The sequence below is a fragment of the Erinaceus europaeus genome, chromosome 3, assembly GCF_950295315.1.
Source record: "Erinaceus europaeus chromosome 3, mEriEur2.1, whole genome shotgun sequence".
Lineage (NCBI taxonomy): Eukaryota > Metazoa > Chordata > Mammalia > Eulipotyphla > Erinaceidae > Erinaceus > Erinaceus europaeus.
The window spans coordinates 158164508-158190705 of NC_080164.1; the positions used below are offsets into that span (position 1 = coordinate 158164508).

The following is a 26198-nucleotide window of genomic DNA, read 5'->3' on the forward strand; positions in this document are numbered from 1 at the left end:
AGAAGGATTGTTTGGTGGGTTTTTTTTATTTGCTTTTTGTTGTTGTTGTTGTTTTCCCAACTACTGTACCAAAATTTTTCTCATTCCATTTCCTTGTGTCTGTGTGTTTGCCTTACTGGGTTTTTTGTTTGTTTTGTTTTGTTTTAGATGGAGACAAGAGAGACAAAGAGGAAAGGAGAGAGTGAAAGAACTAATGTTTAGCACTAATGTTTCCTTCAGTGTGGAGGCTGGGCAAAAATAGCTCACTATCAGACGTGTGCGATTTTGCTGACCTTGGAATTTCTCCGTGGATTATTAGGCAGGTTGAATAGTCACTAAAATGGCTGGACGTATCTGATAGTCACGTGGTACTTGAGAAACGTGAAATAACTAGGAGAATATTTGAGGCCTTCAGCCTTTCATGGACTTGGATTTTAGATAACTTTTCTGAGAGTGCCTAAGATAGTGTATATGTGCTTAGTACTCAGTACCTGAAAGGAGAGGTGATGCTTGGCAGATGGGGGCATCTTTGATTCCCAAGCTTATCTGCTGTCTTTTTCCCCCCTCATTTTTACTTTTCTGTGAACAAAACACTAACTCCTGGTTGATGTCTCAGCCCTCAAACTGTGCAGACAATAGTTAAATACTTTTTTTTTTAAATCAGCGGTATTATTATTTTTAAATTTTTTTATTTATAAAAAGGAAACCTTGACTAAACCATAGGATAAGAGGGGTACAACTCCACACAATTCCCACCACCAGAACTCTGTAACCCTTCCCCTCCCCTGATAGCTTTCCTATCCTTTAACCCTCTGGGAGTATGGACCCAAGGTCATTGTGGGTGCAGAAGGTGGAAGGTCTGGCTTCTGTAATTGCTTCCCCGCTGAACATGGACGTTGATCCATACTCCCAGCCTGTCTCTCTCTTTCCCTAGTGGGGAAGGGCTCTGGGAAGCGGAGCTCCAGGACACATTGGTGGGGTTGTCTGTCCAGGGAAGTCTGGTCGGCATCATGTTAGCATCTGGAACCTGGTGGTTGACAAAAGTTAAATTCTAAGAAAATTTTGAATAATCCAAGTGACTATAGCTAAATGGTCTGAAGTGAAGCAGGCTTATCATAGATTCTGACTTTTTTTTCAGTCTACTGAAAAATATTTAATTTAAAAACTTTAAATTAAATTGCCTTCAGCCAGCTTTTCTTTTTAAAATACGATGATTATTTGAGTGCTAATCATTTGAGGTTTATTAATCCGTCATCTTGCCCATATTGTTAAAAGGACTGTGCTTAACTAACCATTTCACTCATTCACATAGTTTCTAGCACCCCATTGCCTTTGTGTTAGATGCTCATCATATAGTAAAGTTTGAAACATTCTTGAACTTCGTCCTTGTGAAACATAAGTGTTGGTGTGGAAGTCAGATTTTAAAAAAAGTAAACAAATGAGGGTGGGTGGTGGCACATGTCAATGTACAAGGCCCCGGCTTCAGAGCCCTGATTCCCACTTGCAGGGGAAAAGCTTCGCAGGTGGTGAAGTAGCGCTGCAGCTGTGGCTCCTTCTCTCACCTTTTTTTTTTTTTTTAATATTTATTTATTATTTAGTCCCTTTTGTTGCCCTTGTTGTTTTATTGTTGTAGTTATTATTGATGTCATTATTGTTGGATAGGACAGAGAGAAATGGAGAGAGGAGGGGTAGACAGAGAGGGGGAGAGAAAGATAGACACCTGTAGACCTGCTTCACTGCCTGTGAAGCGACTCTCCTGCAGGTGGGGAGCTGGTGTCTGAAACCGGGATCCTTATGCCTGTCCTTGCGTGCCACCTGCGCTTAACCCACTGCACTACTGCCCGGCTCCCTCTCTCCCTTTCTATCTCCCCTTCCCTCTTGACTTCTAGCTGTCTCTATCCAATAAAAATAAATAAATTAATTAATTAGTGATTTTTTTTTGAAAAGCGAATACATACAATTATAGGTTGTATTAAGATCTTGAGGATACTTGTGGGGGAATGAGTATGATGCCCTTTTGGATTAGTTCATCAGGGAAAGAATACCTGTATTGGTGGTGAAGGTAGAACTCTCGAAGATTAGGATTAGTTGGCATATAAGGGTAATAGAAAGTCCCAAGCTTTTAACTCTCCACATACGATGATTGTTGAATCCAGAAACAGAAGATTATATGCACTGAGTGACATTCACCTGATGCACCACCATTTATTCATAAAGTGGGTTGGAACCCTAAACAAAATCTTTGATGTACATAATTACTAGTGTGTGGAAAGATGTGTTACTTGCCGTAAGTAATGACAGAGATCAACATGAAACGGGTATGAAGTGATTCATGTGCTCTTTGTGTAATTAGTGCATTTGCTTCATGCTCTAAAAATAAAGATGTTCTTTTAGTTGTGGCAATTTTACAAATCCATGCATCAATAAAAGAAGTAAAAGCTAGCTCTCTGTAACTATTGGGTGTTGTACTACTAATATGTTACAGACCAAGGAAAGTTAGGAGGAGAAAGAGGAGAGAGTAAGATGGAAAGAGAGTTAAGGTAGTTGTGGTTACATGACTTTATAGCGTTCTTATTTCTTCATAGTTGATTTCCTGCTTATATTTGAAAATGTTGTCTGCACTACTCCAATGACCAACCTGAAAACTTTCTTCCATTTGATTAGATTTGCTCTACTTTTATCTTAGGTGGAATAAATTGGCTACATGATTCATGTGGGAGACTCACTGTATTTCACTTGGGTAATAAATACATCTTGCTCAGGAAACAGCTGGAAGACACATTCTCCTCACTTCCTGAAGTTCTTTATCTATATTTAGTTCTTCTGAAAACCACAGAAGGTTATACCATTTCCTTATCTTAAACTTGTGAGAGAAATGCAGAAAGAAGGGTAGACTTGTGTTTTTTTTTTTTTTTTAGCAGTGCCTCTGTTAAACAATAGGAAGTTTGTTTCTATATGTTATCTGTTAAGGGCTGAAACTTAGATGAGTGTGAAGAATATATCCAAAATCTTTTAGATTGTCAGACTTCAAGAAGTAGATTGGGGGACTTTGAGATCAAAAGAAACAATATTAGGTCTAAGCACAAGATAATTGTTTTCAGGACCAGGTGGTGGCGCACCTGGCAGAATGCACATGTGACCATGTACAAAGACCTGGCTTTGAGCTCCCCAGTTCCCATCCACAGGGCAAAAGCTTTGTGAGCAGTGAAGCAGGGCCGCTGGTGACTTTCTATCTCTTCCTCTCTTATCATCCCCTTTCCTCTAGATTTCTGGCTGTCTCTATCCAATAAATAAAATAAAGATAATAAAAAAAAATTCCTTTCCTTTGTGTAGTCAGGAAAAAAATGTTCTCTCAAGCTAAATAGGAAACGTGGTTATATTACTTTTAGTTGGCTTTTTTTTTTTTTTTGAGAAAATGTCTTGCAAAACTTGTCTTTGGATATAATTTCACACCACTTTATTCACTGCGCCACCTCCCGGACCACACAACAACACACCACTTTAAAATGTGATTTTAGCATACCTCGCCCACTGTCAACGTGCCAATCTCCACATTCACCACAGACTATTGGGCAACCCTCCGCCTTTGAATTCCCTCCTTTAGTAACCTCAGCCCTGCTGAAACAGACCAAACGTGGGTGTCTGTGTTTCTTTTCTGCCTGTTTCCTTGCTTTCCTTAATGTTTAAATGAATGTGTAATGATTACAAATGATTCTACATAGGGCTTTTTCAGCTTATTTGATCAAAATTAAATTATGTAGTTTAACTTGACAAAACTCATTATAGCAAAGTATTATTCATGTGCTAAAGCAAAAATTGAGGTAAAATAAGATAAATGTTTTAAGATTTTATTATTTATTTATTATTTATAAAAAGGAAACATAGAATAATAGGGGTACACCTCCACACAGTTCCCACCACCAGAACTTTGTATCCCATCCCCTCTCCTGATAGCTTTCTTATTTTTTTTATCCCTCTGGGAGTATGGACCCATGGTCATTCTGGGTTGCAGAAGGTGGAAGGTCTGGCTTCTGTAATTGCTTCCCCGCTGAACATGGGCATTGGCAGGTCGATCCATACTCCCAGGCTGTCTCTCTCTTTCCCTAGTGGGGCGGGGCTCTGGGTATGCGGGGCTCCAGGACACATTGTCGGGGTCATCTGTTCAGGGAAGTCTGGTTGGCATCATGGTAGCATGTGAAACGTGGTGGAGGCAAACCAAAAAGGAGAGGACCAGGACTCAGTCCTTGGCAGAGAGCAGCTGAGCAGAGGAAGCTGCTGTTTTCCATGTGCAGGGAGGCCTTCTCCCACCTTCTCAAAGTCACAAATGTGGAGAAATGGAGGGGGAGGAGGAAAAAGAGGAGGAATGACCAAACTAGAGGCTATGAACCCAGTGTCTGTGAGATGGTTGCCTTGTTGAGCTTCAAACATTTCTCCTACTCTTCCCCTGAGCAATGCCATTCTTTCCATCTTTGACCCATTTCACATGGTGAAGAGACACTCTTTCTTGCCAGCACACTCCTCCTGTAGTCACAAACTCCATATTCACTATTCTCGCTAAGGAAGAGGCAGGTAATGACTAAGTAAACACAGACTCATCTCCCTCCATTAATCAGCTTCGATCTTTCTTCAGAAATGCGAATGGCTAAACAGTCATCAGAAGTCGGTCATCAGAAAATGGCAGTGCACTAGCAGAAGTGATCTCAGAAAAAACAAATAAACAGAAAACAAAAAAATAAGGGTAAAGAAGAAACATGTAAAAGGCTTATTAAAGATCTGAATTAGAAAAGATGATCTCATTCTCATAAAGTGGTGAATGAGCATTAGAATAACAAGGAAATCAGTATGCAAAGACAATTCAAGAGAAATAAAAACCGTAATTCTTCGATCAGCACAGCTGCAATGCGCAGTCTGGATGTGGCGCTCAGCGTGGAGAGCCCCCAGGATGGCTGTGCACGACCTGTGTGACCTCCTGGCCTGTGGGGGCTGCCTTGAGGTGGTGGGCGGCCTCCTCAGTTCTGGAGCAGCCCATGCCACAGCTGGGGAAGTGGCCTAACCTCTCAGGCCTTAGCTTCTTTCTGATGCTAACACATTGTAGGACTGGGAATCGATTTAATGAAAGTACAGTCTTTTTTTCTGCTCTTGGTCTCTTATAGGTGCAAAGAGATACCTCAGGCGGCCTTTCTTTAGGTTATTTAGTGTTTGGATTTATAACTTATTGCAACTTAAAAACAAAAACCAAAAAACTCTATTGGACCTGAACTTAGCAGTGTGATAGTTGGGAAGATAGTCTCTCTCTCTCTCTCTTTTATTTATTTTTTTGTATTTCTATTTATTTATTGTATAGAGACAGCCAGAAAGGGAAGGGGTGATAGAGAGGGGAAAAGACATAAAGATACCTGCAACAGTGCTTCACCTCTTGCAAAGTTTTTCCCCTGCAGGTGGAGACTGGGGGCTCAAACCTTTGTGTATTTTATTTATTTATTTTTTTAATTTTTCATTTATAAAAAGGAAAAATTGACTAAACCATAAGAGGGGTACAACTCCACACAGTTCCCACCACCAGAACTCTGTATCCCCTCTCCTGATAGCTTTATTTATTTATTTCCTTTTGTTGCTCTTGTTGTTGTGTTGTTGTAGTTATTATTGATGTCGTCGTTGTTGGATAGGACAGAGAGAGAGAGGAGGAGAAGACAGGAGAAGAGAAAGATAGACACCTGCAGACCTGCTTCACCACTTGTGAAGTGACTCTCCTGCAGGTGGGGAGCCAGAGGCTGGAACCGGGATCCTCAGGTCGGTCCTTGTGTTTTGCACCACTCGCGCTTAACCCACTGCACTACCGCCCAACTACTCCCTGATAGCTTTTTAAAGAGGGATGGAAACGCTGTTTATTACATAATTACCTTCATGACAGGAAATGTGTGCAAGTGTGGGGTTCCTACTATATTTTGTCTTGCATTCAGCTCTAGAAATATGAATGACAACACTGCAAGTGGAATTATTTTTAATACCTAAGTCAACTGATAAGAAAATGTCATATCTTTTTCCTTTATATCCTTGCCAGAACTGTACGTTGTCATATACTGTTGTTTTCTTCAGTGTTTAATAGCAGTGGGGATGTACTCAACAGTTATGTTACAACTATATTTGAAATTGAAGTTCTTAATACTTAAATGGAAAATAACAATTTCATATGTTTTACAGAAAACGCATGTTTCAGAAGAGATGGGTGAAATTTGATGGACTGAGCGTTTCTTATTACAATAATGAAAAGGTAAATACATTTTACAGTTTCCAAAAATTGCTGTTCTCATAAAAAGTGTGCTCCAGGGTTGGGTGGTGGCACACCTGGTTGAGCGCACATGTTGAAATGCTCAAGGACCCGGGTTCGAGTCCCCGGTTCCCACCTGCAGGGGGAAAGCTTTGCAAGTGGTGAAGTAGTGCTGCAGGTGTCTCTTTTGTCTCTTTCCCTCCCTGTCTCCCCCTTCCTTTTGACTTCTGGCTATCTCTATCCAGTAAATAAAGAAAACAAAAAAATTAATTTTTAAAAAGTGTGGTCTAGTTAACTTAAGCAAGTGATTTGATTTTTTAAAGTAGGTATTAGATTTTCTACATGAAAATAATTTGAATTGATAGAAAAGTTCTTTTCATAACTTAACTTTCCCTTGAGGGGGCTGGGCAGTGGTTTATCTGGTTAACCAAAAACATTACCATGCACAAGGGCCTGGGTTTGAGCCCCTGTTCCCTGCCTTCACGGGGGGATACTTCACAAGCAGTGAAGCAGGTTTGCAGGTGTCTCTCTCTTTCTCTCTCTCCTCCTTTATCCCCCTTCCCCTCTTAATTTCTGTCTGTCTTATCTAATAAAAACAGAGAAGAGAAAAAAAAATTGGCTGCCAGGAGGTGATTTTGTTGTGCAGACACTGAGCCCCAGTGATAATCCTGGTGACAAAAAAACAAAAAACAAACTTTATAACAAAATTTATATATATATATATATGTATTCTTTTTAATGATGGAGAGAGAGATGTTTGCATCACTAGCCCACTGCTAGTGAAGCTTCCCCATTGAAAGTGGGGATGGGGACTTGAACCCCAGTATTTGAACATGATAATGTGTACACTTTATTGGGCTTGCCACCCACCAGTCTTTGTGTGTGTATACATATTACTTTGTATTTGCCTATCAAAATATTTTCAAAAGGCAGGGGTTGCTTTTCATATAGCACAAATAAATAAATTGCCTTTATTCTGCATAGAGAGCCTTAAGGAATCTTTTACAGCATGACACTGCCAATATGAAAAAATGAGAAGTGATTTTGTACTCTGGAAGAGATGTCATAGAAACAAATACTACTTTTTGAATGTGCTTTCATTTGTCTTGAGTCTCAACAAAATACTAACGTTTGTCCAGAATAATTAGAATGGGCCTTGTAAGCAGAGACAGCAGTGAGGTGTCCAGATGGAAACGTGTAGACCACCTACAGGTAGAGTCTAGTAGCTTTCTCTGATGGAAGAGTGACTATGATCTAGACTCTGACATGATAGTACTCACAGTGCACAGGAAATCCTTGCTCAGCAGCGACTTTGATGGGTTCTTTGAAACTGTGCAGTTAAAGAAACCACATATAGTGAAAGCAGGTGGTTAAATAGCATCATTTTGTTCAACCTTTTTGAGATTTTTTTTTTTCATCCATATTAAAACAAGGCGGCATTGGTTGAAACAGTGTTATCTGTGGACCTCCTGCATTTCTTTTTTGCTTGTTTGCTTTGTTTTGTTAATTGGTTTTTACCACCAGGGTTATCGCTGGAGCTTGGTGCTAGCACTAGAAATCCACTACTCCTGGTGGCCATTTTTTCCTCTTTTCTTTTTCTTTTTCTACTTTATTCAGTAGGATAGAGAAATTGAGAAGGGAAGGGGAGTGTAGAAGGACAGAGTAAAAAAGACACCTGCAGATCTGCTTTACCACTCATGAAGCATCCCCACTGCAGGTGAGAAGCAAGGGCCTATAGTACTATGTGCACTTGACTGGGTGCACCACCAACCGGCCCCCCTCCTGCGTTTCTTAATGAGTCTTACTGACTCAGTACTGTTTTTATTATTATTATTATTATTTTTCCCTTTTATTGCCCTTGTAGTTTTAACATTGTTGTGATTATTGGTGTCGTTGTTGTTGGATAGGACAGAGAGAAATGGAGAGAGGAGGGGAAGACGGGGAGAGAAAGGCAGACACCTGCAGACCTGCTTCACCGCCTGTGAAGTGACTCCCCTGCAGTTGGGGATCCGGGGGCTCCAACCGGGATCCTTCTGCTGGTCCCTGTGCTTTGCGCCACGTGCGCTTAACCCGCTCTGCTACCGCCCGACTCCCCACAGTACTGTTTTGATGATGTTCTTCTCATTAGGAAGGAAAGCTGAATTTGGCTGTTGACATAGCTTCTTTGCCTAGCGTGGGTATGTGGTAGTTTGTGTATCTGATGGACTTCGACCCTTCACTTTCTTTAGCATCTGTGCCCTTCCTTTTTGGGCTTTAAGGAAACACCAGAGGAAAAACATTCAGGGAGGTAACTCCATTTGGAAATTTTTACTATTTGTGCAACTTGGCTGTTTTCCTTTCTGTCCTTTAAAAACTCATCTCAGCAGCCTGGGAGGTGATGCAGAGATGAGAGGACTGGACTTGCAAACAGAGGCCCTGGCATTGCATGTGGCAGTTACTCTCTAGTTCTTTCTCCCTCTCATGTTAATAAATAAAGCTTAAACAAACAAATAAACAAACAAACAAACAAAACCAAATGGTTGAAGGAGGTAGCATAGTGGCTATGCAAAAAGACTTTCATACCTGAGGCTCTAAAGTCCCAGGTTCAAGCACCTACGCTACCATATTCCAGCTGGACAGTATCTTATTAAAAAGCAAAGCAAACCAAAAAATAAATACAGGCTCATCTCAGCTATAGTGAGGATACTGAGGATATAGGTACCTATAGCATTTTCAGATATTAATGCAAAGATTTAGTCACCATTTGAAATTGATATAGGGAGTTTTATTTATTTTTTTAAAGAAATTTTTTATACTTATTCATTCCCTTTTGTTGTCCTTGTTGTTTTATGGCTGTAGTTATTATTGTTGTCGTTGTTGTTGGATAGGACAGAGAAAAATGAAGAGAGAAGGGGAAGACAGAGGGGAGAGAAAGATAGACACCTGCAGACCTGCTTGACCGCCTGTGAAGCGACTCCCCTGCAGGTGGGGAGTCAGGCAGGGGTTCATACCAGGATCCTTACGCTGGTCCTTGCGTTTTGCGCCACGTGCGCTTAACCTGCTGCTCTACCGCCCAACTCTCGATATAGGAAATTTATATATCATCTTAGGGCATTTTGTTCCTTTGTAGTCTGCATGATTGACTTTATCTTGACCAAAAAAAAAAAAAAAAATGAAACCACTTAACTTGGTGTTTACTGAATGGAGGCAGAATTTCTCTTGTGACACTCTTGGCAGAAAGATGGCTTGGTGGACAGGGGAGAGAGGCGTCCCCATCCAGTAGACAGCTGAGGCTGCAGTTCTAGTGGTTAAGCACACAGAGCAGTGGAGGGAGCTGGGGGTGTTCAGTTAATTGTGCACTAGAGCATGTGTTTGAGCTTTCACAAGGGAGCACACAGAGCAGTCTGTTTGCCTCTTTTCATCCACTTTCTTCAGTGCTGCTCAGCCCTGTGTCTGTAAGAAGTTTTTCATTGTACAGCTGAAAATGGCATCATCCCAATAGCCTTGATACCTTATCACCTGCCAAGAAATCTAACTCACCCCCATTCTCAGCTGTGGGCCGAATTGCCCTGTGCTCGTTTTCAGTGTCTGAAAGTGGTAGATAAATGACAAACTTGACCTACATATCTGTGTGTTACAGACTCAGGGGAGGCTTTAAACTTTCTTTCCTTAAGGAAAAATTTTCTCTCTGCAAAAAATACTTTCAGTTTGTCACTGAGTTGGACCCTTTCTCCCCTCCCCAACTGTCTTTATTGTGTATTGTTAGATGAGAAATGTAAAATCAACCTTCCAATGTGAAAATTATGAAATTTATCTTGAGATCTCATAATTGATTATAAAGGCGCTATTACAGAAACTCCAATATCCTGAAGTAACATGGCATTTAACTTGTGAATAACATTTTGATCACTTCTGGTGCATTTATTTTGGTTATCTTTCATGGGTATTTACTTATTAAACATAACATCATTATTGTCAGAATGCAGCTGAATTGCTGGTCCCAGTTCGGGGTGCCAGATGCCGGACTAGCTTGCTAACCAGTGGGGATTAAACCAGTGAAAACAATGATTTTGTAAATAGACCACAGAATCAAGCAATGCAACAGAAGGGGTCTTAGAAGCAGAATTTAGAAGCAGACCAACACTGAATCATTTTGTTAGAGAACATGTTAATCTTTTAAAAAGTGATGCTCGGAAGTCGGGCGATAGCACAGCAGGTTAAGCTCACATGGCACAAAACACAAGGAGGGGCATAAGGATCCGGGTTTGAGCCCCCCACTCCCCACCTGCAAGCCCCCCACTCCCCACCTGAGTCACTTCACAGGTAGTGAAGCAGGTCTGCAGGTGTCTATCTTTCTCTCCCCCTCTGTCTTCCCCTGCTCTCTCCATTTCTCTCTGTCCTATCCAACAACAATAATAACTACAGCAACAATAAAAAGAAAAACAAAAAACAACAAAACAACAAGGGCAACAAAAGGGGGGGAAAGTGATGCTCAAGAATCTCTTTTTCAAAGTTCCTGTTTCAAGGGCCAGCACACTTGGGTAGTGTACCTACTTTGCTACGTGTGCAACCTAGGTTTGAATTGAAATCCTGTTGCACTACATGGAGTTTTAGTACTGTGGTGTAAGTCAGTCAGCACACTTATGAAGCCTCCAGCCATGACATAAGTAAGTAAGTAAATAAATAAATAAACAAAACAGAGCAGGGAAGATAGCATGGTGGTTATGCAGAAGACGTCTACACCTGAGTCTCTGAAGGGTCCGTCCTTTTATTTATTTATTTTTATTTTCTTATCAGTGACTCAGTACCCATTGCCATCCATCAAGATCATGTGTAAAGTCCAAGACCGATCCACTGTTACCTCTCCGTAAATCTTAAGTTTCTCCAGCTATGACATTTGAACAAAAATATACAGGAATAGAGGGAAAGCAAGCTGAAAAAAGGCAAATCATAAGAGTCTATTGTATGAAAGAGGCATTATCTTTATCAGAGTGTAAGCTAATGGGTACACCATGGAAAGCTAAAATTGAGAAAGTGATTTAAAAGTGATCTTTCAGAGATTGATATAATTGTAGCTTATTTGAAATTAGAACTGTCTCATTTAGAAAATATTTAAACAACACTAATTATGTGAAAAGTGAGCATAAACATAGACATGCCACTCACAGTCCATCTAGGGAGAGCCAGTCCCACCGTAAACCCCCAAACCACCATCAGTATGGAGCTGAGCCCTAGGGAGGATAAGTGGAGGCTGCTATTAGCTTAGATAAGGGCTACCTACCTGGGTGAGGATGTGGGGCAAGAGAGTAGAGACTGGTCAGGAGGCCTCTTAGGAGGACATATGCATACTGACATGTGAAAGATATAGAGTGACTTTGTGAAACTAGACATGAAAAACTATTCCTTGCAGAGCAAAGTATGCAGAGGCACTGAATTTAATGAGACACAGTATTCTCAGGAACCTTCCAAAAGGCTAATGTGACAAGAGAGCTAATGATGACATGTGGAGAGCAGGAAACAGAACAAGTGAATACTATAGCTGGAGCCAAAGTCCCAGAATATGTCTGTACGAGTACAAATGATTACAAGTCAGTGGCTAAGGGGGTGGCACACTAGATAAAGCATGAGACTCTCAAGCAATCCCAGACATTGAGTGTGCTAGAGTGATGATCTGGTTGTCTCTCACTTATAAAGAAAGGAATAAATCTTAAAAGAAGGGTTGCAGCGGGATAAGCGCACATGGTGCAAAGCCCAACGACTGGCACAAGGATCCTGGTGGGAGCCTCAGTTCGGTTCCCCACCTGTAGGGGGGTCACTTCACAAGCGGTGAAGCGGGTCTGCAGGTTTCTATCTTTCTCACCCCTTCTCTGTCTCCCCCTCCTCTCTCGATTTCTCTCGGTCCTATCCAACAACAATGACAGCAATAACAATAATAATGACAATGATAAGGGCAACAGGAGGGAAAAATGGCAAAAAAAAAAAAGAAAACATTAAAAAAAATCTTAAAAGAAAATTACGAGTCAAAGACTTTTGAATTTAAGATGCTAAATAATATCTGTTTGGTTTGATATAGATACAGATGGTACATTTTCAAAAGATACTCAGTTTTAAAGGTTTGAAATGCTTGGGTGATTTTCAAAAGATACTCAGTGCATGTCTACTGTGCATCTTCATGCACAGTAGACATGAAGATGACCAGACTGGATGGAGGAAGGGAAGGAGAGATGTTAGAATTCTCCATATAAAGTAAGTGGATAGTGAGATAGCTTTCCTTTCTTAGGGAGAGAAGATAAAAGGAAAAAAAAAGTGGTTACCCACTCATCTTGCCAAGTCAAATTAGAACTATCACATACATTTTTGCTATTTGAGAGGACTTAAAGTCTTCACAGCATTCACATTCAAGCTGGTATTAAACAATGGATAGGGTTGTGATGGATACATAAAGACAGGAATGGAAGAATGAAGAAGCTGCAGTGGAAGAGAACGAAACTCCTAAGAGAGCTCACGAAAGAACAGTTCATCACCCAAATTTGCAGAGGTGATTCCTCACAGCAGAACACGTGGTGCTGACAGTGACCAACCATATGTAGATCTGCTACATATAATAGTTACCACTAAACCTAGTGTTGTTTTATTGTCTGCATTTATTGTTTAGCACATTCATTACTCCAGTGGTGGTTTCGGATAACATAGAACTTGCTTAAAAGTGAGGCTTTCGGGAGTCAGGCGGTAGTGCAGTGGGTTAAGCGCAGGTGGCGCAAAGTGTAAGGACTGGCATAAGGATCGAGGTTTGAGCCCCTGGTTTCCCACCTGCAGGGGAGTCACTTCATAAGCGGTGAAGCAGGTCTGCAGGTGTCTGTCTTTCTGTCTTCCTCTTTGTCGTCTTCTCCTCTCTTCATTTCTCTTTGTCCTATCCAACAACGACGACAACAATAGTTAACTACAGCAATAAAAAGAAACAAGGGCAACAAAAGGGAATAAATATTAAATTTTTTTTAAAGTGAGGTTTTCACACATACCCTTATTAAAACATTAGAATTTGAAGGTTTTCTGCCAAATGGTTTTAAGAAGGTTCAGGAAAATGAAGACTGACAAAATTTATTAGTAGTCTTAAAAATGACTTTTTTTTTTTTTTTTTTTAGCAAAATTGTAATATATAAATGAAAATTGCCAACAGCCAAATCCATCTTTATTGTACTATTCTTTTTTTAGTTGTTTTGTCGATTGGGAGATAAAGTATTGAGTTTGTGGTTAATTGATTCAGTCAACCTGGTTTCTCAGATGCATTGTTGTTCACAATATATACTAACAGTAGTTGTGAAATGGTTCAGTTACAGTACCTGTTATCGCCAGCAGATGGCTGCAAACACCATAGAATCATTTTCCTCAGTCTTTGAAAAAGCAGGCTGTAGTTTTTCAGAGTTTTGTGGTGCTGGCTTAGTATGATTGTATTTAAATCTCTGCATTTTAGGTCTACAAGAAGAGAAAATTAGAAACCCCTCTCAGTTGAAAGGGCCATTTAATGTTTTATTTTATTGGTTATTGAGTATGTAAAAAAAGATACTATTTGTCATGCAAAAATTTAGTTGGAAATTATAAATGAGAAGCACTTGTAAATGTTGTACCATTCTATTTTTGGTAAGATCAGGCATTTTATATTAATGTTTTGTCTTTATCCTTTAACCAACACAGGAGAAGTATTCAAAAGGAATAATTCCCCTTTCTGCTATATCTTCGGTACGAGTTCAAGGAGACAACAAATTTGAAGTTATTACAACACAAAGAACTTTTGTTTTTAGAGCCGAAAAAGAAGGTGAGATTATTTTAATTTCCTATAAAAGCACTTGCAGACATTAACTTAATGTTTAATATTACTTTTCAGATGTTATAACATAAAACAAGTTGAGGGATCATTTGTGTATTTTACACAATAGATATTTAGTGATAAGCCCATTAGGGCCTGTGAAGTCTTCTGGATGTTCAGCAGTGAAGAGAGTCACAGTGAAAAGATAAAAATACACTTTTCTAGTGAAAAATATGTAATAGGCAAAAATTTTTTTTTTTTTCCTGGAGCTAGGATCTCACACATAAGTGATTTCTACCACTGTTAGTTTACTTTTTAATTTAGAGAGAGAAGTGACAGGGAGGGCAAGAGAAAGACAGCTCACAGTACTGGGGCTCCCCTGCTGCTGTGGTATTTCCATATGGTACCTGGACATGAACCCAGGGCACCTCCATGGCAAGGCAGGCTCGCTACTCAGTACATTTTCTCTATTTGTTCATCTGTTCTAACCATTAGGCTGGTTTGACAAACGTTGATCTATGTCAGGTTTTAATTGAACGTGCAGGTACAGTAAATTCATATATAATTTGGAGGGTTTTTTTTTTTTAATGTTTCTTGGATTCTTTTTATCTGCATCATCTGCCATTGGTGTAGATGGCCCACTTAGTAATGAAATAGACTTAAAGACGTCACATGGTTTTGTGAAAGTGTTAAATCCTCTCTGACTTTTTGGAGTGGGGTGAGTGGGTGGGTGGATGGAAGAGAGTCAGGGGAGTTGAAATCCTTTGTTATATACTTTTGACTGTCAATATGTCAATATAATAAACCTTCCTACTTTTATTTATTTAAAAATTTCTTTATTGGGGAATTAATGTTTTACATTCGACAGTAAATACAATAGTTTGTACATGCATAACATTTCCCAGTTTTCCATATAACAGTACAACCTCCACTAGGTCCCCTGTCATCCTTTTTGGACCTGTATTCTCCACCACCGCCCCCACACACACCCCAGAGTCTTTTACTTTGGTGCAATATGCCAATTCTAGTTCAGGTTCTACTGGTGTTTTCTTCTCTGATCTTGTCTTTCAACTTCTCCCTGAGAGTGAGATCATCCCATATTCATCCTTCTGTTTCTGACTTATTTCACTTAACATGATTTCTTCAAGCTCCATCCAATATTGGCTGAAAACGGTAAAGTCACCATTTTTGATAACTGAGTAGTATTCCATTGTGTATATATACCACAACTTGCTAAGATACTCATCTGTTGTTGGACACCTGGGTTGCTTCCAGGTTTTGGCTATTACAAATCATGCTGCTAAAAACATATGTGTACACAGATCTTTTTGGATGGATATATTGGGTTCCTTAGGATATATCCCCAGGAGAGGAATTGCAGGATCATAGGGTAGGTCCATTTCTAGCCTTCTGAGAGTTCTCCAGACTGTTGTCCACAGAGTTTGGACCAATTTACATTCCCACCAGCAGTGCAGGAGGGTTCCATTGACCCCACAACCTCTCCAGCATTTGCTACTGCTACCTTTTCTGATGCATTATATTCTCACAGGAATGAAGTGGTATCTCATTGTTGTCTTTTAAAAAAATATTTATTTATTTATTCCCTTTTGTTGCCTTTGTTTTATTGTTGTAATTATTGATGTCATCGTTGTTGGGTAGGACAGAGAAAAATGGAGAGAGGAGGGGAAGGCAGAGGGGGAGAGAAAGATAGACAACTGCAGACCTGCTTTACCGCCTGTGAAGTGACTCCCCTGCAGGTGGGGAGCCAGGGGCTTGAACCAGGATCCTTATGCTGGTCCTTGCATTTTGTTCCACGTGCACTTTACCTGCTGCCCCACCACCACCCAGCTCCCTCATTGTTGTCTTTATTTGCATTTCTCTGACAATCAAAGACTTGTTTTCTGTTGTAATTTCCCTTTTTTTTTTTTTGCTTTTCCTTTATAGGTTATATGATAGGATAGAGAGAAATTGAGAGGAGATAGAGAGCCACAGCACCGTTCCACTGCTAGAGGAGCTCCCCGCCTGCAGATGTGGACTGAGGACTTGAATATGGCTCCTTGCACATTGTGTTTAACCAGGCGCACTATTGCCTGCCCCTCCCCTATCTTTTTTTTTTTTTTTTAACAGTTTCTTGAGGTATGCACTGTGTGCTGTATAGAGAGCAGTTAGTAGCAGGGCTGGGTGCCAACACACCTGGTTAAGCACGTTTCCATGTGTAATGACCCAGTTTAAATTTCTCGGTCCCACCTGTAGGGGGGAAAGCCTCACAAATAGCGAATCAAGTACTATAGGTGTCTGTCTCTCTCCCTCACTCTCTCCCCTTCCTCTCTCAGTTTCATTCAGTTCAATCAAACAAAATAAAATCTAAAAACATTATGAAACAAAAACAAAGCAATTAGTAAATATTGTGTATAAGTAGAAAAATTTCCATTGTTGAGGTAATCAGTAAATAAGTCCACCTACTATTCATGCTCGACTTTTTTTTTTTTTAACTTGGGGGGGGATGACTGTTCATTGTAAGATCAAATGAGTGGTTTTGATAGCATCCACCTCCCTCCCAAAAAAAAAGCAGGAACATAAACACACATAAGATCACACAATGTGAAGGTATCACTTGTAATAGATGCACACTATAATGTTGTGGGATATGCCCATGTGTAATGTAAAGATCCTTACTAACTTGACTTTCTTTCTAAGAAACTGAATTTTAGTCACAGATTAGGGCCTAGCAAACTGACTGATGTCCTAAATCTGGCCCAGTGCTCCTTTTTGTAGACTTGCTAGATCACAGCTATTCATTCACATAGTGTTTTATGGTTTCCTTTGTTTCTCTATGACATCCTTGGGTGTTTATAACACAGACTGGCCTGTAAAGTCTAAAATATCTACCATCTACCCCATTTTAGGAGTTTGGCAATAGCTGACCTAGACCATTTTATATAGAACTGCCAGTGCAAGAAGCCAAATTTTGTGAATCATTGCTTGAAATTCAGAGAGCTGACCCCACTGTCATGATATGTGATGTGGGGCCAGTATTTGAAATGACAGGTTTTTTTTTTTTTTTCTACTGGTATGACAGTCTTTCTTTTGTGCTTGGGTTCACATTACCCTGGTGGCTCTTCGAGGTGTCTGTCACCTTCCCCTTGGACTCAAGCTGAATATCACATATGCCACAGAGCCTGTATTTTCAGGTAGACAGATATAACTAAATAAAGCCTCCACTTGTTTGGAAATTGACTGTATTCCCTTGCTGCAGTTAAAAGTTAGACGCAGGAGTCGGGCGGTAGCGCAGCAGGTTAAGCACATGTGGCACGAAGCGCAAGGACCAGCATAAGGATCTTGGTTCGAGCTTCCAGCTCCCCACCTGCAGGGGAACGCTTCACAGATGGTGAAGCTGATCTGCAGGTGTCTATCTTTCTCTCCCCTTCTCTGTCTTCCTCTCATCTCTCCATTTCCCTCTGTCCTATCTAACAATGATGACATCAATAACAATAATAATAACTACAACAACAATGAAAAACAACAAGGGCAACAAAAGGGAAAATAAATAAATATTAAAAAAGACACATTTTATTTAGGTAGAATGTATCAGCCCACACATGTTTAAAGGTTACATATTTACAATTGATTAGTGATCTTCTAGTGGTTCATATATAGTTCATCTTTGTGTTACAGTACAAGATTTTCATGTCAATCATTATTAAATATATTTTGTTTTGTTTTTATTGACACAAGGGTTATCACTGGGGCTTGGTGCCAGCCACTCTTCCAGGTGGCTTTTTTTTTTTTTTAATTTGTCCTTTTATTTGCTAGGATGGGAAAGTGAGAGCAGAGAGGGAGGGAGGCAGAGGGAGAGATAAACACCTGCAGATGTGCTTCATTACTTGTGAAGTCTCTCTCTTGCAGGTGGGGAGTGGGGCTCAAACCCAGGCCCTTGCTTAAACTAAGTTGTTTACTCAACTGGGTACTTCACCACCCAGTCCTCTTAAGTAAGTTTTGAAGCCATAACTTTTTCAAACCATGATATTACTGCTACAGTAAGAATTGAGACTACTCACATGAAATTAGTTTCATGAAAGTCACTTTTAAAATTTATTATTTACTTTCAATTATTTATTTATTGGATAGAGACAGCCAGAAATTGAAAGGGTAGGAGAGATAGAGAAGGAGACAGAGAGGTCGACACCTGCAGTACTGCTTCACCACTTGTGAAGCTTTGCCTCTGTAGGTAGGGACTGGGGACTTGAACCCAGGTCCTTGCACACTGTAACATGTGTGCTCAACCAGGTGTACCACCACCCAACCCTGAAAGTCATTTTTACATAGTAACAACTAAAATGTTTAAAGATAAGTGACATGTAGAAATGTGGGACAGGAAAGATAGCTTAATGGTTATACAATAAGACTTTCATGCCTGAGGCTCCAAAGTTCCAGGTTCAGTCCTCAACTATAGTGGTTTATGAGAAATTTGAATTTAGGCCAGATTACATTCTGTTCCAATTAGAAATTTAAAACAGAAAGGGGGATTTTTTTTTTTTTTTTTTGCATCTTAATAGAGATGAAGTCTTCATTTTCTTGGTGAAAAGTTCCTGAATGAGCAACATGTACCTTGATATTCTTTGTCCTGACCCACCCCAACAAACAAACAAACAACAACAAAAACCTATCCTCTCTGTGTCTAACGTGCTGCAGTGTCCACTGGCATACCTAAGGTACTCCTGCAGTTGGGCATTTTTTTCCCCCTACACATTTTCTAAGTTTTTTATTCTTGGGTATCCTGCAGACATGTTGCTATTTTCTTAGATGTAAGTCAATGATACTGAAACAATAATATTTAAATACTCTTTCTCTATTAGGAATTTTGGTCTAATTTTGGTTTTTAGAATCATGGGATAGGACCAGAGGGTCATAATTGCTACGATCTCTTTAGTTAGTCTTAATCCCCTGATATCAGTGGGCACGCAAATGTGATTTCCAGAAAAAAAACAGGTGAGGTTTTTGAGTGAGTAGCTCTAGTAGTTAAAAGATCTGGGCCAACAAGAAAGCTCAGCCTGGGTTGTGTACCTGCTCTGTCTTGTGTACAGCCCAGACTCAACCCCCCCTCCCCCCACACACGCAGAGCTTCAGTGCTATGGTATTTTTCTCTGTCTCTGAATCATTTGCCCCAGAGCTGTGAAGCTACAGTAACAATGACAATAAAAAAGAAAGTCCTATGGAGTCTGAGAGGTTCATCCTCTTTTCTAGTACTATTTTCAGTACTGGTTTTCAACAGCAGCTCCATCATGCTGGTCTATTAACTGATTTTAGGCCCCTCAGACTGGCAATCTGTCATTCTCTTTTTTTGTAGACAACACCATACAGCCCTCTAGTGGCAAATATGATACTGCATATTAAAATAGATAAGCATTCTGTAAATAAGGCTTTGAGGAAAATAGACTTAGCAGTTGGGAAACTTTTGACTTTCTTTGCTTCTTTTATTTTTATTTTCTTTCCTTTCTTTTTTTTTAAAGTAAGGCATGAAACATTCACTATTTGGAATAAAACACAAAGGAATTAATTAATTTGGGGGGAGGTCTGGCTGTAGCGCAGTGGGTTAAGTGCACGTAGCTCAAAGCGAAGAACCAGACTGAAGGTGTCTTACCTCTCTCTCCTCCTCTCTGTCTTCCCCTCCTCTTTTGATTTCTTTCTGTCCTATCCAACCGCCACAACAACAGTGGTAACATTAACAATAACAACAACAACAACAAGGGAAACAAAATGGGGAAAATGGCCTCCAGGAGCAGGAGATTCCTAGTGCAGGCACCAAGCCCCAGTGATAACCCTGGAGGCAAAAAAAAAAAAAAAAGTTGTCTTTTGTATACTTTGTACGTAACTTTGGAGTCATCCTTGAGTCTCATTTTTCCTCATCATTCTGTTTTTCTCTTTAAATTTTTTTTTTTTTTTTTTTTTTTTAGTGTGCGCATGTATGAGAGAGAGGGAGAGCGAGACAGAGACTCAAAAGAGTACTGATCAACTCTGGCTTTTGGTGGTGCTGAGGAATGAACCTGGGAGCTCACTCTTCTATTTTTTTTTTTCCTTCTCTATTCTTTTTTTTTTTTTTTTTTTTTTCCCTTGGGGGATTAATGGTTTACAGTAAAATACAATAGTTTGTACATGTTTTCTCAGTTTTCCACATCTCCATTCCACTCCTGCCAGGTCCTCCTCTGCCGTCATCTTCTAGGACCTGAACCCTCCTCTCCACGCCACAGTCTTTTACCTTGGTGCAGTGCACCAACTCCAGTCCAAGTTCTGCTTTGTGTTTTCCCTTCTGTTTTTATTTTTCAAATTCTGTATATGAATGAGATCATCTGATATTCACTCTTCTCTTTCTGGCTGATCTCATTTAACATGATTCCCTCAAGCTCCATCCAAGGTGAGGTGAAGAAGGTGATTTCACCATTTTTAATAGCTGAGTAACACCCCATTGTGTATATATACTACAGCTTACCTAGCCAGTCATCTCTGTTGGATACTTGGGTTGCTTCCAGGTTTTGGCTATTACAAATTGTGCTGCTATGAACATGGGTATACACAAATCTTTATGGATGCTTGTGTGTGGTTCCTTAGGATATATCCCCAGGAGGGGAATTTCAGGGTCATAGGGTAGGTCCATTTCTAGCCTTCTGAGAGTTCTCTCCATAGGGGTTGGACCAATTGACATTCCCACCAGCAGTGCAGGAGGGTTCCTTTGTCCCCACAAACCCTCCAGCATTTGTTGCTGCTAACTTTTCTGATGTTTGACATTCTCACAGGAGTGAAGTGGTATGTTATTGTTTTCTTTATTTGCATTTATCTGACCACCAGTGACTTGGAGCATTTTTTTGTATGCTTGTTGGCCTTTTGGATCTCTTTTGTGGTGAATATTCTCTTCATATTCCCTCCCTGTTTTGGGCCAGGTTCCTTCTCTATTCTATGTATTCAGCACTGCTTGGAATAGAATAGGTACTCAACAAATGTGTATGAATAAATGCTTATCAATATCAGGAACTACTGTTATATTGTGGAAAACCTTCTTTAACATTGGTCATGGCATAAATTGAGAGCTCTTCAGTGAGGTTTTGTTATGCCAAAAGTGAGGGACTATCTGAACTTTGTCAGATTATAGTATCAGTATTTTTACATGATAAGCATTTTACATTTTATATTGGGTTGTTGGAAAAGTCATCACATATTTTTCTGTTTTTCTATGCAAAAATGTGTCATGATTTTTTCAATAATCCAGTGGAATCACTTGTATAATTGATCCTCTGCTACTAATGAATGTGTGTCTGGTTAGACCCCTTGGTCCAGAGAATTCAAGGTGTCTCCTTTTCTTTTTTTTTAAATTCCATTATTTATTTATTTTTCTTACACTATAACTGACAGTCTGGAAAACCTCAAAAAACCACTTGAGGTTGGAAGGAATTGCTGTTGTCTTTTGTTTACACTCTAGCATAATCACATGGATGTGTCCACTTAAGCTTTTTGTTTCTCTTCTTTTTTCCTTTTACCAACGTGGCTTGCTAAAATTGGAACAATGTCAGATTTAGGTCACTGTGTATTCTCAGAATGAATGGGATGGTGCTTCACACAAGTCTGTATTCAATAAAACCTGTTGTTGGAAAGAATAAACATATCTTAGTGTGAGTAGCCTTTCCACAAAAAAGGCTGTGTCCAAGATAACTGACATAAGGGGAATTTATCATTGTTTTTGGAATATTATATCTGTCAAAGCATATTCCCTGTGATCTAGGATGTACCCTGAAACACCAATAACACATGTAATTTGTTTTACTGTGTTTGATTAACCTGTGTCTCTATTTTAGCATCAGTAACATGAAACAAGCTAAATGTTACTATTGCTTCCTTTCTTTATTATGACTGTTTACTTCCTCTTAGTAAATGAGGCCCTCAGGAATTGGGTAATATTTTAGGCTTTAAAGAAATCATGTGTTGTTTTTACACCACATGTAGTAATTCATTTGATATCCCTAACCCAATCTATGTGAAATTTCTCTTATAGTCATCTCTACTTTGTAAAAGAGGAATCTCAGTTATAATAAAATCAAAGATCTTGCCGTAGGCCATACAAGGAAGAAAGTCAGGGATAGAATCTTAATTCTGGTGGTGAATTTCCAATATATATATATATAATATATATTCTGCCAGAACATAGGAAGATGAGTAAGGGAATTTCTCCTAACACAGAAAATAAGTATTCAGTGGCACTCAAGCAAAAAGAAGTAGAGAGATTTTTTCCTGCAATTGCTAAATGATAAATCAGTTACTCTCTGAATATAATAAGAAAAGTCTTGGTACTCAGTAGAGTCTCAAAAAAATATGTGTTTGCTTTAGTAAATAATATTTTGGGTTTAGGACATACTTTATTTGGATTATCCATAACATCATTCACCCCCCCCTCAGGTAATCACCTCACTATAGATGATTTGAACTTATTTGGAAAAAAAAAAAAATATATATATATATGTGTTATGTAATTCTCAAAATTCTTTAGCTAATTTATGAAAGTTAATGCCTATTCTATGAAGTCATAACTGACAGAACCAACTGAGATGCCTATTGAAAAATTCTCTAGTCACTTCAGATTTGCTAATTATAATCTTAGTAGACATCTTAACATTTGGACATACTCATGTATATACTTACTTTCATCTAACCACCTTGTCCCTACTTTTATACCCTAGCACCAAGAAGTTGCTTATATTTTTCTCTACCTGTCTTATATATATGTGCATATATATATATATATATATATATATATATGATTATAAATTCAGTTTAAGTGTCTTAAAGATATTAGTGGGGGGGTTTATGGAACACTGAGAAACGTTATGCATGTACAAACTATAGTCTTTACTGTCTACTATAAAACATTAATCCCCTAATAAAGACATTTAAAGAAGAAAAAAAAAATCATGTGTTAAGATGCAACCATAATATGCTTAAGTCCAATAGGTTTTCTTGAACATAGCTACAAATACAAATAGTTACGTGTGGCCTTTGTTTTCTGGGAGCATGTTTTTTTTTTTTTTGACGCCGTGCACACGGCCTTTATTGACAGGTGGCCTGAGTACAGCCACCCAGTCCGGCCCCCCGCCATCCTCAGTGGTGATGCTGTCGGAACTGTACCACAGTAGCCGCAGGTGCCCATCTTGGTCTCCTTGTCCAGGTTGATGTAGACCCTGGGGTGCCCCAGAGTCCCCCCCCCCTCCGCAGCACAGGACATCACACGGGTGCCCACCTCACTCACGGGCTGCTCAGCTATCAACTCCACCGCCAGGTTCTCCTTCACCTCTTTCTGCCGGCCGACGAAGCGCACCCACCTGTGGTCCTTCTCATCGTAAACCTGGCCTATGTGCGTGACCTTCTCCCCCCCAGGTGGGCGAGGTCCGCACCCTGAAAGCCGGGCGCCATGGGACAGACCCAGCCCAGCAGCTAGGAGAAGATCACTGCCACCATCTCAGCGGCAGACCTTTTTTTTTTTTTAAATCATTTATTTACTTATTATTTATTTGTTTATTTTTCCTTTTGTTGCCATTGTTTTTTATTGTTTTTGCAGTTATTGTTATTGTTATTGATGTCGTTGTTAGATAGGACATAGAGAAATGGAAAGAGGAGGGGAAAACGGGGAGGGAAAGATAGACATCTGCAGACCTGATTCACTGCTTATGAAGCACTCCCCTGCAGGTGGGGATCCGGGGGCTCGAACCAGGATCCTTAAGCCGGCCCTTGCGCTTCGCACCACGTGCAATTAACCCGCTGCGCTACCGCCCGACTCCCAATTTTTCATAAAGAAAAATCATTAAAAGTTGGTTAGTGGAGGAGAGAGGGATATAGCATAATGGGTATGCAAAAAACTTTAATGCCTGTGGCACTGTCTCCTGTTAACCGCTGGCACCATCATTTATGTCCAATCAGTGTTCTGGTAAAAAAAAAAGTTTGCAGAGAAAGTAGTTAAATCATCTTTTGGGGGGTCAGGTGGTAGCATAACAAAAACAATAATGACCACAACAAAGATAAAAAAACAACAAGGGCAACAAAAGGGATCCAGGAGCAGTGGATTCGTGGTACAGGCACTGAGCCCCAGCAATAATCCTGGAGGCAAAATAAATAAATAAACAAATAAATAAATCATCTTTTTAATCATCCCTTAAATAAATTGTCATAATGATTATAGCGATTTTATGAGTTATGAAAATTCAGATTTTACATATTCTATACTATATGATAATGTGTTGTAGACTGTTATATATAAATATGATTACTTTTCTGTAAAAAATGTAATAAAGGGGGTCGGGCAGTGGCGCAGTGGGTTAAGTGCACATGGCGCATAGCGCAGGGACCGGCGTAAGGATCCCGGTTGGAGCCCCCGGCTCCCCACCTGCAGGGGAGTCGCTTCACGGGCGGTGAAGCAGGTCTGCAGGTGTCTTTCTCTCCCCCTCTCTCTGTCTTCCCCTCCTCTCTCCATTTCTCTCTGTCCTATCCAACAACAAAGCAACGTCAACAATGGCAATAATAACCGCAACGAGGCTGCAACAACTAGGGCAACAAAAAGGGGGAAAAATGGCCTCCAGGAGCGGTGGATTCATGTTGCAGGCACCGAGCCCAGCAATAACCCTGGAGGGGAAAAAAAAAATGTAATAAAGACATCTAGATTTTGAAAGTGCTAACTATGGTTATTTTAGTGGTTAGGGTGATACTGATTTTTAATTGATTTATTTTTCTAGAGAAAATATGAAGTACTTTTATGATGGTGGAAAAGTACAGCTTTTAACCTGTTTTTCAAACACAAGATGTTGTGTGATTTAACACAGAAAACATATATAATTTATTTGCCAGGAGTACTTGTGTGAAACTCATTTATTTTCTTAAAAATTTCAAATAATTTTTAACATATTCTTACTAGTGTGTTCTAAGAGTGTAAGATGACAGTGTAAAGGTCTACCCCCCACCAGAGTTCTGTATTCTCACCTGCCCACCTCCAAAAGATAACCAATCATTCTAGTTCTCTCAAAGTGAGTTTTTAGTAACTACCTTTTAGTTTTTAGTGACTACCTTGGTCTTGATCATTAAAGATGCAGTGTAACTATTTCAGATTGAGAGAGAGGGTGAGAGGGAGAGAGCGTCACTGTGGTACATGTAATGCCTAGGATAAAAACTCAGCATCTCATGCTTGAGAGGCCAACAATATATCCACTGCACCATCTCTGGGCCACATATATTTAGTAGTTTTAAAGGGAAGCAGAGTTGAAGAGACTTATAATTGGTCCATAACTTTGGATTCATGTTAAAAGGTGAGTAGATCTGCTATGAACACTTGTTTTAAGCTACAACAAAAATATTCTGAATATATCTGTCTTAGAGGAATCTAAAATCCTAGTCTAGTTTTCCAAGTTTAGGCTTCTTTTCTTTCCTTCCTGAAATATTTTTCTTCCTGAAATTCATTCTCTTTTATGCTTTTCTCTTTGGCTTAATATAACACGTTTTCATTTGATTCTTACTAGTTTGTTTTCCAGCCTCATAGAAACGGTTGTAATATAGATGTACTTTATCTATTTCTTCTGCTTTTGCATTAAATGTTTGTCCAATTCCATGAGTTTTCCTTAAATAGCTTCTGTTCATTTGCATACTGCCTTGAAGTTCACACCAAGGCCTTCAAAACCTCAGTTGGTTTTGTTGGTAAAATGGAATCTTTGTCCAGTCATTTCATGCTACGGTCAAAGGTCTGTCCTAAGTAACATTTTTAATGAACATAGTTAATACACCCTCCCCCCCACACACTTAAATGTCATGACTCTGTGTGCTCTTTCATTTTATTTTCATAAAATATGTTTTTACAAATACTTTATAAAATATAAAGTATTTGTATGTTAAGTCTGTGTTGCATTTTCCTTTCTACATTTCCAGTTTGGTCTGTCATCCTAATCATGCCACTATTTTGCTAAGAAACCATTTATTTTCTTCCTCTGTACTAAAGATAAATGTCCTTACATAAACACTGCAGAGTCTTTAGTTATATTTTTCATTATAAGTTCAGAATTGTAAAATGCCTTCATCACTGAGTCAGTCCCGAAGCAAATGTTTGTTCTGATTACATTTTAGTATTTACTTCTGCTCATGATACTGTTC

The 26198-nt window shown here is 39.5% G+C and overlaps 2 protein-coding genes across 5 annotated transcripts in view; one reads left to right on the top strand and one right to left on the bottom strand.

The window, feature by feature from the left end:
- ARAP2 (ArfGAP with RhoGAP domain, ankyrin repeat and PH domain 2) overlaps positions 1–26198 on the top strand; it is a 214039-nt gene that overhangs the window by 45796 nt on the left and 142045 nt on the right. For all 4 annotated transcript variants that reach the window (XM_060188231.1, XM_060188230.1, XM_060188233.1 and 1 more), the window contains 2 exons: positions 6181–6250; positions 13919–14039. In XM_060188231.1, the coding sequence (XP_060044214.1) occupies positions 6181–6250; positions 13919–14039 (191 nt within the window). The remainder of the gene's footprint in view (positions 1–6180; positions 6251–13918; positions 14040–26198) is intronic.
- On the bottom strand, positions 23172–25697 carry LOC107522486 (NADH dehydrogenase [ubiquinone] iron-sulfur protein 6, mitochondrial-like). Its single transcript, XM_060187720.1, is given in 3 exon segments — positions 23172–23196; positions 23198–23528; positions 25571–25697. Coding segments are annotated over 3 exon segments (483 nt in total).